The sequence below is a fragment of the Stigmatopora argus genome, chromosome 20, assembly GCF_051989625.1.
Source record: "Stigmatopora argus isolate UIUO_Sarg chromosome 20, RoL_Sarg_1.0, whole genome shotgun sequence".
Classification (NCBI taxonomy): Eukaryota; Metazoa; Chordata; class Actinopteri; order Syngnathiformes; family Syngnathidae; genus Stigmatopora; species Stigmatopora argus.
In genome coordinates, this window is record NC_135406.1 from 3,065,854 (window position 1) to 3,081,678 (window position 15,825).

The 15,825-nt window shown below is 51.4% G+C and overlaps 3 protein-coding genes across 4 annotated transcripts; all 3 read right to left on the reverse strand.

Annotated features, from left to right (window-relative positions):
• Window positions 1-103: 103 nt before the first annotated feature.
• Window positions 104-2,600, reverse strand: LOC144066245 (RNA-binding protein 4.1-like). The gene is made up of 4 exons (XM_077589643.1): window positions 2,450-2,600; window positions 1,472-1,905; window positions 348-1,041; window positions 104-273 (listed from the first exon to the last, which is right to left on the reverse strand). Exons 2-3 carry the CDS (start codon window positions 1,881-1,883, stop codon window positions 356-358), a joined length of 1,098 nt encoding a protein of 365 aa, XP_077445769.1. The 5' UTR covers window positions 1,884-1,905; window positions 2,450-2,600; the 3' UTR covers window positions 104-273; window positions 348-355.
• Window positions 2,601-2,835: 235 nt separating this feature from the next.
• Window positions 2,836-11,170, reverse strand: map4k2 (mitogen-activated protein kinase kinase kinase kinase 2). Of its 2 annotated transcripts, XM_077589641.1 has the most exons (32): window positions 11,068-11,170; window positions 10,325-10,382; window positions 10,160-10,250; window positions 10,032-10,096; window positions 9,916-9,971; window positions 9,782-9,829; window positions 9,678-9,720; window positions 9,535-9,607; window positions 8,473-8,604; window positions 8,340-8,402; window positions 8,199-8,280; window positions 8,016-8,126; window positions 7,865-7,943; window positions 7,512-7,570; window positions 7,390-7,439; window positions 7,009-7,047; window positions 6,772-6,805; window positions 6,550-6,694; window positions 6,338-6,486; window positions 5,785-5,826; window positions 5,618-5,702; window positions 5,463-5,542; window positions 5,345-5,405; window positions 5,156-5,282; window positions 5,028-5,083; window positions 4,193-4,296; window positions 3,966-4,125; window positions 3,829-3,897; window positions 3,671-3,757; window positions 3,534-3,604; window positions 3,408-3,463; window positions 2,836-3,283 (listed from the first exon to the last, which is right to left on the reverse strand). In XM_077589641.1, exons 1-32 carry the CDS (start codon window positions 11,158-11,160, stop codon window positions 3,196-3,198), a joined length of 2,556 nt encoding a protein of 851 aa, XP_077445767.1. In that variant the 5' UTR covers window positions 11,161-11,170; the 3' UTR covers window positions 2,836-3,195. The 2 variants fall into 2 exon arrangements, with proteins under 2 accessions (XP_077445767.1, XP_077445768.1); XM_077589642.1 differs by lacking the exon at window positions 7,009-7,047.
• Window positions 11,171-11,452: 282 nt separating this feature from the next.
• Window positions 11,453-15,111, reverse strand: men1 (multiple endocrine neoplasia I). Its single transcript, XM_077589646.1, has 10 exons — window positions 14,970-15,111; window positions 13,968-14,427; window positions 13,679-13,887; window positions 13,432-13,560; window positions 13,322-13,362; window positions 13,166-13,253; window positions 12,955-13,091; window positions 12,754-12,874; window positions 12,501-12,683; window positions 11,453-12,439 (listed from the first exon to the last, which is right to left on the reverse strand). Exons 2-10 carry the CDS (start codon window positions 14,401-14,403, stop codon window positions 11,948-11,950), a joined length of 1,836 nt encoding a protein of 611 aa, XP_077445772.1. The 5' UTR covers window positions 14,404-14,427; window positions 14,970-15,111; the 3' UTR covers window positions 11,453-11,947.
• Window positions 15,112-15,825: the final 714 nt, after the last annotated feature.

A 15,825-nucleotide genomic window follows, 5' to 3' on the forward strand; every position in this document is an offset into this window, starting at 1 on the left:
CCGCTTTCGCACACAAATGCAGCAGAAACCATTTGGTTTTTCGAAATGACATGCCTTAAGAAATTCTTAAAATTCCCAAAAAAAAAGACTACAAACTGAGCAGAAATGCCCCCCCGCCCCAAAAAAAAGCCAGCAATCGATGAGAACGTGGTGTAAATGAGCTGGCTATGCTAAATGATATATTAAAGAAAACAAAAATTACAAAAGTAGGGAAGGTGGCACCACGCAGTCTGATGGGAGCCTGGAAGCTTGGCAAAAAAAAATTCCCACGACCTATAAATGAGAAACAAAAAATTCTGGTGAGGTTAAGAGGGGTTACGGCGGCGAAAGGCGGTAGGGACACTTACCGTGGGGTTTAATACGGCGTGTACCGCGGCGCAAAATGCTCCTTGGGCCGCGGCGGCACGTTGGCGCCCCTGCCGACGGCCGACACGGGGGATAGCCGCTTTCGCTCAAAGGCGTAGCCGCCCGGGGCCAGGGGCACCCGGTTGATTGGGTTGTGCTCTCTCGCGTAGTAAGCGGCGGCGGCGGCGGAGGGAGGGGCCGGCGCGGGAGGCCGCTCGAACGAAAACTTTGAAGGGGGCGGCGGAGGAGGCGGGGGCGGGATATAGGACATGCGGCGCTCCTCAAAATAGCTCCCGCCGTAAGGGCGGGCTCGGTACTTCTCGTAGAAGTCGACGCTGCGGTCTCGTTCGAAAACGGCAGACCTCTCGCCGAACCGATCCCCCACCTCGGGGCCGGGTCTCCGAGGAGGGGGCGGCATCCCGCCGGCGAAACTAGGCCGATTAAACGGAGGGCCGGGCATGAAATTAGCGGGCCCGCCGGGCATTCCGTAGCCGCCCCTGCCGAAACCCGGGGGGCCGCGTGGGTAGCCCCGGCCGCCGAAATCTCCCATGTCGTCACCGTGGCTATTGTTGCGATCGACTGGGCAGTCTTTCGACCAGTGACCATGTTTTCCGCAGACAAAGCAGCCGGTATGTTCTCCCATTCCCGGAGCCGTGCGCAGCCGACTGGTGGACAGTTGTACGCTCATCAGTTTGCCTTGTAAGGAGAGAGAAGACACGCATGAGACCGGAAGACGGAGACGAGAGACTGAGACCGAGTTGGGGATTTAAAAAAAAAAAAAACAAGCCAAGGCCCCCCACGAGGCCGCTTTTTAGCTCGATTAACCAGTCGGGTCGTACGCTGTGCCGGGAACAGGATTCTTGCCATCCAAAAAAATTAATGATCGCTTTGAGGTCGACCAACCCATGTTTTGGCCATCGGTCGTGGCAAACTCAAAAATTTGAAACGCCTGACTTATTCGGGGGAGTTCCTACAAAACTTGAAGTTTTTACTTTAGCGCTTTTAGTTACGAAAAGTCGCCTCGTCGTGCGCGTTGGGAGGGAAAAAAAAGTTTAGAAGCTTTAAGGGGGAACGAGAGCACAATCCAAATTTTCGGACAGCGTAGAGCACCAAACCGAGAGTTCACCTTTAAAGGCAGTGTTGTCCATCTTACTAATGGCCTCCATGGCATCCTCCATTCGCTCCATGTGAAGGAAGGCATAGTCCTTGACTACGTCACATTCCACAACACTGCCGAACTCTTCGAATTTTTCCCGTAAAACCTCAGCTGTGACCCCTTCGCCCAGGTTGCCCACGTGCAACTTGGTACTGGACTTGGGCTTGCCCTTGCTCAGCTCCACGTTCATGGGCCAGCCGTTCAGGTGCTGCTGGTTGAGGTTGCGGATGGCCTCCTCGGCCTCGGACAGGCTGCTCATGTGGACGAAGCCAAAGTTCTTGATGATGTCGCACTCCGTGACCTTGCCGTACTTCTCGAAGAGGCCCCGCAGCTCATCCGGGGCCGTGTTGCAGGCCAGGTTGCCGATAAAGATTTTCACCATGACTGCAGACACTCGGTCGATCCTGCAAAGAGGCAAAATGGAATGTTTTGGACGTGGAAGGTCATGAAAACGAAAGGAGGCATATTTTTTTTTCTAAGAAAGGCTGAGAAAACACAGCTTCAGTAAATGGCCTGGATTCTAACACTCCAAAGTGAGCTACGATAACATTGGAGCTGTGCAAAGCCAATCAACCGAAGTTTGTTTTGTTGCTATGACGTAGTGCCTCGCAACACCCACGTCAACGCTAAAACAACGAACCCGAAGGTTGCAACTTTTAAATAACACACAAAACAACCTTCTCAACTCCAACATACCTCCTGCAAAGCGATATTATATTGGTTAACGCGAAGTTAACGTGCGCTAGCCCTATCAAAACTAAACTGTTGTCCACCACGGAGTTAGCATCCGTGCGTTTAGCTAACTAGCGCCTACTTCTCATAGGCTGCTGCATTAAATTTCCCCGACGAAGAGAAAGTTAGCTCGGCAGGAAATAAGACGAAACATGTTTATTCTCCACTCCTGTTGGGTTAAGCGCGGCGAATTTCGACGTAAGACGCAGAACTTACCGTAGGGTAGGAAAACGGGCCTCGAAACCAATGAATGGGGAGTGAAATGGCGCCTCCAATGAAGCGCAGATGTCGCGTCTTCGCCTTCAACTTTTCGTGCGACGCAACGCCACAAAGGCACGTGGCCACCGTCTAGCGGCCACAAAAGGAACTGCAGAGGCCCTTGTAGTCAGTGACGCTTTTGTTTTGCTTTCGTCGATTAACGTTTGCACTGCGACTTTTCGTCATGCTACGTTATATATGGTCCAAAGCCCATCTCGAATGAATATGAAAGGTGTGTTATTTGATTAGATGCATTATGACTGGCAATAATTAGGGGACCAGTCAAGCTATAAATAATAATAATGACAAATAAAAAAATATTCCCAATTCAAGACAAGGCACACTTTTCCACCCCGTGTAGAAATAGCTTCATTTCACTTGCGCTACAATATATGATATTTGTTAACAGTCCAGTCTCAATCATCTTTGTCCAAGTTACACAAGAATAATCATAAGCATTGAGAAAATGTTACAAATGTATGAAACGCAAAATATATTCAAGTATCTCAGGGATAGGTGAGTGTTATCTTACACACGTTGTCCCATAAATAATGTAAAGATACAAAAACACATGTACTCACGCTTGATAGTGTCGTATTCCTCGGTCCTTGCTCGATAAAGCATAATAAAATAAATACCTATATTTACGGTTAGCGTGAGCTCCGGCTGGCGGTGAATACTTTACAGATGTACTTTCTAAGGTTTTAATAGCTGTTTTCGTGGCCCGTCAGAATGTAGATGTTGCTCGGTGCCGAGGGCTCGTTTGTCGGTGTGCTCTGAAGGATGATGTCCCTGTGAACGGACCAAAACAAAAGATGGAGATCTTTCAGCCCTTTGAGCCAAAGTCTTATTCCGGAAAATAAAAGTGCTCTATTTTAGGAAACTGTTGCACTCAATAAAACTATATTTACGGTACCTGTTTGTTCCCAAAACTCGGAATACTCGACTCTCGTCTGTGATTTCTTGGGTGACCTGCAAAGTGAACAGGATTCAGGGTGTTGCCGCGGTTACGATCGAGCATCCAATCGGGCGCCTCAATTACCTCATTGGAACGAAAGCTCCTCCCCTTTAGGCCGTGCTTCCAGAATGCCAGAACGCTGTCCTGCAAACAAACTGGGACAAACGCAAATCAGACCAAATGTGCGATAGTCTTTCGGAAAGCCCCTCATATTTTTTTACCCAGCGTCTCGACGGGGAAGTCGAACGGCATTTCGGCAGCGAGCTCCTTGGACGGAAGGCCCCGCAGGTTGACGATCCTCACGCTTCCTGCGGCGTCAAAAATCCATTTTAGCAGATGACTCTTACCTTTAAAAGTCGACCAGGTACCGCTAGCTTACTTTCTAACGCTACGAGAACCGTGTCCCGGTCCAACTGGGTGACCTGCACGGCCTCGAGAGCCCCGTTTTCTGCAAGAGCGAGATTTCCATTGGAGGCGTCCAATCCAAATCAGACAGAAACTTTCTTCTGCGCCTACCTGGCTCCTCCACGGGCGACCCGTTTAACTCCACGATATCAAAGCGGAGATTTCCTTCGGCGCAGTCCCTCACACCGACGCACAGCTGCGGGACCTCGTCGGTGACCAACACCAGGAGCTCAAATATCACGAGAGAGTCGGGCAGCTTCGCCGCCAGGTGCTAGGAGCAAACCAAAATGTGAAACCCTCGGACTTTCGGGGCGGCGTCTCCCAAGGGTTCTCCATACCTTGAGGCGCATGAACTTCTGGAGAGGCTCATACCACAAGAGCAGAACTAAACCGGACGGAACGGCCGCACAGAGAAAAGTGCTGTCCGTGTAAGGGTTTCGCGCTGAAAGAAAAACTTTGGGTGAGACGTGGGTACACACGGTCGATTGGTCGCCGGTCTTTTGGTCGCCTCGACCGCGACAACGGGCGACCAAAAGACCGGCGACAAAACAAGGTAAAACAACACGGTCTAGGCATCAATAAAAGTCAACAATGGCCGTGAGCAGTTTCACTGAGCCGACCTGTGAATGTATAAGAAGAGTTTGTATGTACATGCGTTGTCCCTTTAAGAAGCTACATCCGTCAGGGTCTTAACAAGTTCTCCAAGAAACAACAATAAAAGTCCGGGAAATTTAGAGCTTTAGAGCCCAGGAGGTAAGTGATAATTACCATTTAAATCTTTGATCAAATTTCCTAAATACAAACTGCGAATGACTATTTAGTCAAACTTAATGTCCTATTCATTATTAGGCTAAAGAAAAGCTCTAAATTTCCCGGAGTTTTATTGTTTTTTGTTGGAGAACTTGTTAAGACCCTGACGGATGTAGCTTCTTAAAGGGACAACGCATGTACATACAAACTCTTCTTATACATTCACACGTCGGCTCAGTGAAACTGCTCATGGCCATTGTTGGCTTTTATTGATGCGTAGACCGTGTTGTTTTACCTTGTTTTGTCGCCGGTCTTTTGGTCGCCCGTTGTCGCGGTCGAGGCGACCAAAAGACCGGCGACCAATCGACCGCACACGGCGACGTGGACCCGAGTAGGAATCCCTCCTCGCCCGGCCGGACTTACCGACGCTGCACCTTCTGCACCCTTTGCTGTCCGGGATCTTCACGGAGGCGAGCTTTCTGCGGAGACAAAGGCAAATCTTTGAGACGTACGGCAACGCGAGAGGCACCGAGTCCGTCCGGCGGTCGCACCTGGCGCCGCCGATCCTCTCGGCCAGGCGGCCGGTGCTCAGCGAGAGACTGCCGTGCTTTTTGGCCAAATGTCCCTTCTGCTCGAACAGGGCGGTCAGGCTGTGGGAATAAAGCTGCGACGATCTCCCTGCGGCGGGGACTCGGCGTGAGAGCCGTTGTGGTCGTGGCGGCTTCGTGCGGAGACCTTACCCGACACGGACATCAGCGCGTTGTTCATGACGTAGAGCCACGTGCAGCGTTGAGGTAGCAGCTGCGAAAACAGCGATTGGTGGACGCACGAACTCGAGGACTTTGAGCGAACCTTTACCTTTTCTAGCGTATCTTCGTGAAGTTCGTTGAGGTTGAGCGTGTAGATTCCCTCTTCTGCTCCAAGAATAAGATACTGGTCTATGTGGGAGGGAGGAGGGGGGGCTGTCAATACCAAGGCTTTCCTTTTGAATCATTGAAGAGTGATACTCTGACCTCTGGAAGTGGGGGAGATCCAGGTGACAGCACAGTGGATTTTCAGAGGGCAGCCGTTGAAGACTTTGGAGAAGCAAGCGCCCATCTGGAAAAGAGGACAGCCGATTGGATCCATCCCATGCGGAGGGATTTCGTGCTCGTATAACGGTGCTGGATTTGACACTCACGTGGACTCGAGGGGTCGGAGGAAGTCCGTGAAAATGGGCTCTCTAAAAATACCCAAAGGAAAAGTGTTGGGGTTATTCTGGGATGTTATTATATGTGCATTAATCATTTTTATGTATAGGAGCTTTATTTCAATTTGGGACCGAGCAAGCTCGAGGTCACTCTACATGGCAGCTGGCTTCAAGGACATTTAATTGTTTTCAGGAGTATTGACCGGACAGGTCACCATGTTCCAGGCCGAGGACTGTTGATCCGAGTTCGCAATGAAGATCTGTGAAGGACTCTTAAATTGCTTTGACTTGGATTCCGGCAGATGGCGATAATCGAATCAACTTCCGAAAATACTCGCATATTGTTTCAAAATACTGTCGCTCTGTTTACCTTACATGAAATTATTATGCTTACTTGAGCAAATTCTTTCGCAGTTTGTTTTGGTTTCCGATCCGCTCGGGTCACCTTGTATGCTTACTTGTGCAAATTCTTACGCAGGTGTTTTTGGTTTCCGACCTGATATGCAATTGTTGTGGCAGTTGTTTTTTGAGGGCGTCAACTCACAGACTCTTCCGCCTTTTTTCTCATGGTGCTCCACTCGGTTGAGAGCCCAGTCTCTTTTCCGGCCTCCGCGGTCACGGCGCCCCCCACGGGCAGACACGGGTCGCCGCCGCGCCGCCTGACGTCTTGCGTCGCCGAGCAGCGGGACAAAACTTTTGGCAGATTTTTTTTTTAAAGAAGGGAACTCACGTCTGATTGGCGAGCCGGGCTGGTACCAGAAGAGGGGGCGGAGTCCGAGGCGGCGAGCGGGCCGAGCGTGCAGCTCTGCGTCGAGTCTCTGTCGCTGGCGGTGACGCCTAAAGAGCAAAAGGCGGGCAGGGATGCCGTGGTGGAGCTCAACAATCCGCTCTTCTTGCCTCCCTGTAAGAGTCCAAAATGGCGGACACCCAGTCAATCGCTCTCCTTCATCTCATTGGTTGCCTTAAGCCATGACTCACATCAGCGGACGGCGTCCTCCTGATGGTTAAACTCCTGAAAAGGCAAAGAAATGCTCCTCAATGTCGGTCGCGGCCACAAGGGGGGGAGAGCGCATCAACACATTCGGACGAAGCGGCTTTGCGGGTCAATCGCGGGGAAAATCCAGGGGACATTTTAGGGATCGGGGAGGGGCTAAACACGAGGATGAGGTGAGCTGATGTTTAGGTGACGAGAGGGAGAGGATGGGCGTGGCCTACCTCAGCTGGAGAGCTTGCTCCACGCATTCCAGCAGGCTCCTGCAACAGGAAGACCTGCTGTTTATCTCCCCCCGTGGCCCAAAACAATGGTGGGGAAGGAACCGGGGCGGGGCGCCGTGACGCCAATGGCTCCCAAAATAAAAGCTCAGAGTGGCGACAAACGCGACAAGACTGAATACCGGCTAAGAGTACGACAAAGAAGGACATTTCTATAGTTTGATGATAAACCTCGTTCTAGAAAGCGCATAATATGGGGTGTGTTTTTTTAAGTGGGTGATTGATTCTGAAGAATTTCTGGTTCAAGTCTTATGGCCACGCCGCAGAAAGTGGACCAAAAAGGCACAAAAGGAATATGACAAACAATAAGGAAGTGCATCTTACGGCGAGTCGTCTTCGTCTCCCGACAAGCTCCACTCGTCGTCGTAGCGGCTCTGTCGGGACGGACAAGACGGCGTGGGTTCGGGTGGGCCACTCTCAATGCGTGCGGTGGAATTTTTAATTACCAAATCGGGGTAAGGTTCCGTGACTTTCCTTAGCGGGGGTCCAAACTTCACTTGGTGGACTGCAAGAAAAAGAAACAAGTGTCCATAATAGTGGAAATAGCATCTCGACACAAAAGCCCATTTGAGCCAGTGCGCGTCGCAAGCTAGCACGTTCTCGGCGCCATTCCCGTCCAAGCGTGCGGACGAGGGCAGCCGCGAACGCGCCAACTGAGGGCCCTTTTGTCCTGGTTGACGTCATAGATGTTACGCCACTTGAAAATGGAGACAAGGGAAGCCACTCTAGGACACAAACGCCATCTAGACATCCGGCGAGGAGCTGCCAATTCTCAGGCGCTAACACTTTGGTATCTTACATTGTTCTTCAGACACCGTCCTCTTGACGGACAGACGCTTCGCCGCCGAAGGGATCTTGTCCGGAGCCTCCGGGTCCATCTGCCGACAGAGATGGGACGTGAAGGGGGGGGACGGCAGAGGGGGCGGGGCTTCTCGCTCCGGGAACCAGACCTCCAGGTCGTTGTCGTCCGAGCCGTGCGAGGCGTGCAGCTCGGGGTTGTTTGCCGTGTCCAGAAGCTCTATCACCAGATTCCGGGTCAATAGTTGCGTCACAAACGGATGCTGGAGGAAACGGAGAAAGAAATGTATATTTAGAAGAAAATCAGCCAATTAGATTGGATTAAACTCGCTCACCTGAAGCAGCGTCTCGGCCGACGGCCTCTTCCGAGGGTTTTTAATGAGCGCCATTTTCACGAAGCTTTGAAAGGCCGCCGACCTACGAGAGAAAAAAGCATTCGACCTCGGGAGCGGCGGCGGTTAGGGGGTTCAACTCACCATTTGTGTTTTTCCTTGAGTTTGGGCGGTTGGAACGCGCTCTTGGACATTAGCATCAATGCCCTGCGGCAATGGAGCGGGATTGGCAAAAAATATGGCCGCCAAGGACGGAAGGACGCCGCCTCGCACTTACCTCATGGGGTGAAGGTCAAACATGGGCGGCTGGAGCTCGGCCAGCTCGATGGCCGTGATCCCCAAGGCCCAGATGTCGCACAGGTGGTTGTAGCCGCCCTTCTTTTCCACCGCCGCCACCTCTGGGGCCATCCTACCAACACAATAAATTAACTAAATTAATCCTCTTGACAAATCGGCTGTGGAGTATGGAATGTATTCTTATGCGTTTTATTAGTCAATTGGTTTATTTAGTGTAGTCACTAGAATAGAATTTTGCATAGCCTAGTGGAAATTTCCGTCCGTGACACCTATGAGTAAGGGGTGCGTCATCTACCATGACACGCCCATTTCTTTGTTCACATTTTCCCGCCTAAAGTTTGTATCTGTGTCACATGATCTTTGTCAATAAAACTAGCGGCTCTGTTGGAGGCAGGCGGGGATTCAAACTGGTCAGGCTGGAGTATAGACACATCTACTGGCGCTGGCTACTCTGACTCCCTCCTTCAGCTGAAGCTAGATAAAACTCATCACGGCTGACTCCGTGTGCTTCCTCTAATTCGAAGTTATTGAATGTATATGGATTAGATCCGACATTTTTTGGTGCCGAAACCCGGGAAAGTCATTTCTGAATTTTCGGACCGCGGTGGACTGAAAGCCGAGAATTACTGACGTCAGCTACTCTTACCTTGAAAGAGAGGGCAGTTTCGGTCGATCGCGGCCCGTTTGAAGAATGAACCCTCATCGGAAAAGAGGAGGCACAAGAGACGGTAAGGGGCTGTTTAAAATGAATGTGTAGAACAAGGCTGGTGAAAATCCCATTTTTCCAATCGTGAAAAAGCCGACAAAAAACGCCCTATAAATAGGGGATTCAAACTGGTCAGGCTGGAGGTTAGTACATCTACTGGCGCTGGCTACTCTGACTCCCTCCTTCAGCTGAAGCTAGTTAAAACTCATCACGGCTGACTCTGTGTGCTTCCTCTAATTCGAAGTTATTGAATGTATATGGATTAGATCCCACATCGGTGACCCAAAAATTTGCCGTACGAGTATTGTCATGGTGGCATCCCTACAAATTACTGACCAGTAGGGCGTTCCGATGAAAGACTTCCTTTTGGCAACGGAGGCGCTGATCTCCGCCGCCACGCCGAAATCGGCTGCGAGGCAAATGGAGCGAATGAGCCGAGCGTACCGTACCATCGGGACGCCTTTCGGTCGCCGACCGACCCAGTTTGACGTCTCCGCGTTCCGTCAACAGGATGTTGGCGCCCTGTGTGTGGAGAACGTCTCGGTGTGAAGACGGGAAGACGGCGCGAAAGCGCTCGCCTCACCTTAATATCTCGGTGCATTTTCCCCGTTTCGTGCAGGTGATGCAATCCCTGCGGGAAGGAAACGCATCGCACCAGATGGTGAGCTTTATGGCACTTTCAAAATAAGATGTGATTATTATTATTATTATTTTTACCTGGAGGGTTTCTCTGGTCACATAGGCGATCTGTTTCTCCGTCAACGGACCGGTCACTTTTGGAAAACACAACAAAGCGAATGGAACGTGTTAAGAAAAACACCGGGCACTCGTACCGTGGTAGATATCTTGAAGGGAGCCTCCGCCGCAGAATTCCATGCAGATCCACAATTTGGTGTTCCTGCCGCGGAGGCAAAGCAAGCAGCTTTACAGGGATTTTGCGGCCGGGCCCGGTCGCGCGTACCTGTGGTAGCTACCGAAGTAGGCCACGATGTTCTTGTGCTTGCATTCCTTCATCATGGTGATTTCCTGCTGGATGGACGTGATGTCATCACCTGCGCCACAAAATCGCTCGGAGCTCAGAGATTTCTCTCCAAACGGAAAAACACCAACGTCGCTACTGACTGACATGCGTCCAGCTTGACGATCTTGACCGCGGCCAGTTGGGAGGTGCGGAGGTTCCGAGCCTGGGCGAGGGGGGGACGGAAAACGCAGACCAGTCAAAACATCTCCGAGGACGCATTTTCCAAAGTTGCTTTTTGGAAAATCACGGCCACGCGAACATAGTAACAGACACGGATGCAAACTCCGGCATCCGCGTCAAAGGCACGTCAACTTCCTGTTTTCCTTCCTGTTTGAAAAGCACTCTTCCTGTAACTCATAATAGAGTTGCCACCTCACCCGAATAGCGCCGTTCTTTGATACGCGTTCTGCAACGATCGATACAGAGCGGCGACCAATCCTATCCGCAAAAAGAAATCTGCCAATGAAATCTGTCACGTTTCTGGACCTCAGCCTCGCCAATCCCTCCCCCACCCACATTTTGACCTCCCACCCAAGCGAAAGCGGGCCATTGTCTTGGACTGGTCGCCATTGGTGCGAGGGGAAGAGAGTGACATTTCATGAATGTCCCTACAGTCATTCTACTACTCGTAACATCTGCATTCCTCAAGTCGGGAGAAACTGGTCTAATAGTTTGAAATGTTTGAACTTTAACTGAAAACACTGAAATGGAACTAAAATTTGAGAGTAGAATCGCATTTTTGGACCGTCATTGTTGATTATTCTTTGCGCAGGAAAATGCAAATCCTGTTCCACAACAAGTTTGGCACTGCCGCATATTTTGGCACAAAGCCCGAATTGGAAACTCACCTTGAAGACTTCGCCGTAGGTGCCGCACCCGATCCTGTGGAGGAGCTCGTAGTCGTCCAAAGGGTCGAGGAAGGACACCCCGATCCGGTCCATGTCTCCTCGCTGCTGCTCGGGTGTTGCGCTTTATTCTAGGCGGCACTCATCACTTTGCCGCTCGACTGGGAGGACAAAGAACGGCGATTGGACACCTCCCACCCTTCGAAGAGAGAGAGAGAGAGCAAAAAATGACTTAAAGAAACAAGCGCACGTTTGGAAGACGATAACAAGCATCGTCCACGGGTGCCAACATTACCTCATAATTAGGGAGGTTGTCGTAAATGGGAAAATAAAAGTAGAGTTACTGTGTGGTCAAATCACTAGAGTGAATTCCAGTACAAAACATGAATTCAGATTAGCCTCCGTTTCTTGGTCTTTATTACTTGTTAATACAAAAAAAAACACCAAATGAAATGCCACAACACTTGTGACCCGTTTCCGTGCCAAGCGTGCGTGGTCTTCCCGACGAAACGGACTAAAAGGCCTCATCTAAAAACAAAAAAAACGCAAAGTAAGGCAACATCGAGCTAGCAAGAAAGAAGCTAATCTTAACATGGACGTGGACAATGTTACACAGTAACTATACTAAATGGACTTTCACAGCTTTCCGTCTTTTCAACATGAGACAAAGGGAATCGACGTCATTGCTTTGGTTTTGGTTCGAGTCACTTTTTTCAGACCACGTCGTGGACGAGAGGACCCCGTCGGTGGTTTCGGCGCTTTTGGGGACGCGGCTCCACTGTAAAGCAATCTTTGCGTTGACTTGGTAGCACTTGGTGAGAGCTTTTGGGGACGCAGGACTAAAAGGAATCGCGGGTGACCTTCACAGCCGGGTTTTGTGGCCCTAAAGCGACTTGCGCTGTCTCTTCATGAAGGACATGGAGTAGTCGCCGGGCGGCGTGCTCTTCTGACGCTTCATCTGGACCTGAGACTGAGCGGTGAGCTGCAGCTTGATGGCGCTGGAGTTCACCTTGGCGGCGCGCAGGAGCTCCTTCATGCCTTTCATCTTCTCGCTCTGGAAGACCACCACGGGGGCGGCCTGGCGGGGCGGCGGTGAGACCGCCCGCGACGGGGAGGCCGCCCCGGCTTCGGGAGACTTGGGCTTGCCCTCGGAGCGGCGCCGGCCGCCACCCTCGCCGACCTTCCTGGGCTGGGCGCCGGCCGTCTGTGAGGCGGGCGACGCGGGGGCGGCCGGGAGGGGCGAGTTCTGCTCCTCCGGCGGCTTGGACTCCCTGCGGGGACCTCGGCGGCGGCCCTCCCAGGGATCCTCGCTGGACGCGTCGTCCTCGTCCGGGCACTCTGGCTCTTTGGTGATGATGGAGACTTTCTGTCGGACCTACGGCGCACGCCGGCGTCAGCGTCTTGCGGCGCCGACGGCCGCCGGGTGGCTTTCTCACCTGCCCCTCGAAGCGGCTCAGGGATTGGACCAAGTAGGTGGCCCAGCCCACGTGCAGCACCGGCGTGGGGCTGCCCTCCTCCCACTTGCAGATGCCGTCGTAGAAACACAGCAGGTGTGCGAAGCATTCCGGGTCCCGCAGCGCCGAGAGGGCCGCCTCCTGCTGCTGCTGCTTAGGCTCCTCCTACCACGCGCAAACAGCACGTGACGCACGACTGGACATTCGGGGATGGCCGCGACGGAGGACTTCTCACCGCTCCACCGCCGTCCAAGTCTTCGGCGACGGACGTTTCCTTGAGCAGGTTGGGAATGACGTCGTTGGCGATGTCAAAGAACTCTTTGTAGATCTCCTCGTCCTCGCGGAAGTAGTTAAAGCTGCAAAAAACGCAGACGGCGGTCACGTCACGAGCGTAAAAAGCGGAGGCCACCTGCGCCCCGAAAAACTGGCCACGTACTCCTGCATGACTTGGGCGGCGTCGGCCCAGGCCCTCAGCGCGTCCCGCACGTTCCGGTGGCGGTAGTGGAAGCCCGCCAAGTACATGTAGGGGTAGATGTGCTCGTTGTTGTAATGTTTCTGGGCCGAAGTCACGGCCTGGGGAGATGACGGAGAGAAAACAAAGAACATTAGCGTGAAGTGGCGCATCCCCCGGGAGACCCCAAAGCGACCTTTCGGTGGATTTCCAGCGGGCTTTCCTTGCCGGGAATGGGATCTTGGTCCTCCAGGTCCGCCAGAGTCCCCATGGCCATAGGATACCTGCCGCCAAGTACACGAGAGGTTTGGACGTCGAAAGGTTTGGACGCCTCCGACGCTGGCACACTTACCTGTCCAGGTCGCCTCTTTCGTAGAGCAACCACAGCAGTTTCTGCGAATAGAAAACGGAGATCAGGATTCGGAGTCGAGAGCGTTTGCGAGGGTCTTCTCGAACGCTCGCCTGCTGAAGCTGCAGGAGCTCCGAGCTGTCGGTGTGGAGGTCCAGCGAGGGGTTGATGGCGCACACCATGAAGGCAACCTCCATGTTGCGGTCACATTTCATGTAGGAGCCTTTAAGGTACAGCCAACTCTGGAGGGGTCAAAACAATTCAATCGGCTATTTGCATTGGCCCGTCGACGCCACAAGAGGGCAACAAAGCGCTCCGTTCATCTAAATAGCTGTCATCGACTCCTTTCCCAAACCTTACCTTTTCGTTGACTCCAGGCGCCACCGTCTGTCCCCGCCGGTCCTCGTTGCCCTTGCCGTGCCAGGTGACCTCGGCCGTCTCGTCGCCGTCTTTGCCGAAGATGACCCAGGCGTGGTCTTCGGACAACGCCAGGTGCACGTCCTTCAAGGCCAGAACCTGGCAGGCCGCCACCACGGCGAAAGCCACGCCCGAGCTGTCCAATTTGGTCCCTTGGTGGAACACGTGGCGGTTTCTCGGGATTTCCTTTAAACGAGTCGGTCGTTTCGGCGTGGCCGGCTTAGCCGCTTACCGGTAATGAGGCTGAAGAGAGACTGGATGTGAGCGCGGTCTTTGAAGTAAGAGCGACTGAGGCTGTTCCAGATAACGTCCGAGACTTTCTTCACCAACTCTCGACTCGAGCCCGCCGGCGTCCGCCTGTACTGGGACAGGTCCACGGCCCCGCGGATCTGCGCCGTGAAGCGCTCGTACAGCGCCGAGATGGTGCCCAACTCCACGGTGGGGAAACAGGAGTTGGGAGAGTCGGGCTCCAGCGGCTCGAATCGCACGCCGGCAACGTTGACGGGGACCACGCGGTTCACGGCCAGGAAGTGCTCCACGAAACCCAGGACCAGGGAGAGGAGCGCCAGGTCAGGCTCGGTCTTGCGGAGCTCGGCGTCAAAGAGCTGGACCACCCCGTCGATCCCCCGCAAGGGGAAGTGCTTCTTCTGGGACGAATGCAAGCCCATCGTGTCCTCAAAGGTCGTCTTCGCCTGCGGTAACGATTGTGACAAAACATTTTGCAAACAAAATTCATTCTCAGTGTCGGGACATTTCAAAGGTAGCATAATATTTTCATCCTTATTGAGTGAGTCATTCTCACGGGGAATTCTTGCGTCATTTCCTGCTGAAATTGCATGTTCTAACAGACAAATGACAGTAAATATGAATGGGTGGGCGGGGCACACCAAGACACACGCACATATACACAATAAAAGCTAAGCTAACGTTAGCATTTGGCGCTTCAATGGAACCGGCGCTACGCTAAATGCCACTTACAATTTTGAATAAAATGAACAATTTCGACCTTTTGGAGTTGTACCGGAGAGTCTATTAAGCAAACGGAGACGTAGTACCCATAAAAAAAGCGACTGGAACTGACCGGCAACTGGGTGCGACATGCTACAAGCGGCTAGTTAGCACAACCGGATTAATTTCGAATTAGAAAGGTAGTCTCGCGGAAAATTGCCGCACCTAAGTAAGGTTTATAATACTGAATAATAGAATAAGACTCGACGTAGAACGGGCCACTTACCCGGTTGAGCTCAGCAAGAAGCCGGCCACATGTTCGTGTGTTTATTGTGTTCCACTTGTTTTACCGCGCGCTTCTATCTGCCCCGAAAGTCGCACAGCTGACGTAATCGCGCCTTTTACGTAAATTTACGTCATGGGAAGGCTACTTCACGTACTGGGAACAGCGTTGGAAAAGCAGGATTTAATGTTGCTTTCACAGCCGGGATGGCATGAATTGAACGATACGATCAATTCGATGCTATTAATAGTAATTTACGTCAAAATTATTTTCCCCGAGAGGCTAGTTACAAGTCAGTATTTTACATTACCGTGTGGACATTATAACATTTATATTGCCTCTATATATAATATATATAGAAGCAATATAAATGTTATATTGACCACACGGTAATATTATATATATATATATATATATATATATATATATATATATATATATAATATCAGTTTCATGGAAAATTAATATTTGAGCCAATCTGTCATTGTGAAATATTTAAAAATAAACCAGTCTTCATTTGCAGATTTTCAGTATCATTTGATATATATATCTAGAATAGTTTTTTTCCACTTTGTGGCAGATAATCAAATAAATCATAAATTGGGGAAATGGTTCATTAAATTGTGGAGGTTGGCTAAATGTTTTGATCTGATCTGGGATATGAAGATCAAGCTGAACAGAATAAAGTGCACGTTTAACAAGTAGAAGAATACATCAAAAGACGCTTGTAGTAGAAAATTGCAGCATTTCTTACCTTGTTCGTGACTTTCGTTGTGCAGCCTGCCCCGAGTGCAAAAAAATCAGCCAAAAAACCTCGAAAAAACTCATTTCTTACGGACTTCTGTTCATGTAATCCATC

What these genes read in the sequence shown, in the direction of transcription:
- map4k2 (XM_077589641.1), bottom strand. Translation starts at nt 11,160, where the DNA reads ATGGACCGGATCGGGGTGTCCTTCCTCGACCCTTTGGACGACTACGAG. An exon ending in TACTTCGGTAGCTACCACAG is followed by an intron (nt 10,097 to 10,159) that starts GTACGCGCGACC and finishes CCTCCGCGGCAG; the next exon opens with GAACACCAAATTGTGGATCT. An exon ending in CGAGTTTTGGGAACAAACAG is followed by an intron (nt 3,284 to 3,407) that starts GTACCGTAAATA and finishes GTCCGTTCACAG; the next exon opens with GGACATCATCCTTCAGAGCA.
- LOC144066245 (XM_077589643.1), bottom strand. Translation starts at nt 1,883, where the DNA reads ATGGTGAAAATCTTTATCGGCAACCTGGCCTGCAACACGGCCCCGGAT. An exon ending in GGACAACACTGCCTTTAAAG is followed by an intron (nt 1,042 to 1,471) that starts GTGAACTCTCGG and finishes TCTCCTTACAAG; the next exon opens with GCAAACTGATGAGCGTACAA.
- men1 (XM_077589646.1), bottom strand. Translation starts at nt 14,403, where the DNA reads ATGGGCTTGCATTCGTCCCAGAAGAAGCACTTCCCCTTGCGGGGGATC. An exon ending in CGCCTGGAGTCAACGAAAAG is followed by an intron (nt 13,561 to 13,678) that starts GTAAGGTTTGGG and finishes TGACCCCTCCAG; the next exon opens with AGTTGGCTGTACCTTAAAGG. An exon ending in ACTTGGACGGCGGTGGAGCG is followed by an intron (nt 12,684 to 12,753) that starts GTGAGAAGTCCT and finishes TGCGCGTGGTAG; the next exon opens with GAGGAGCCTAAGCAGCAGCA.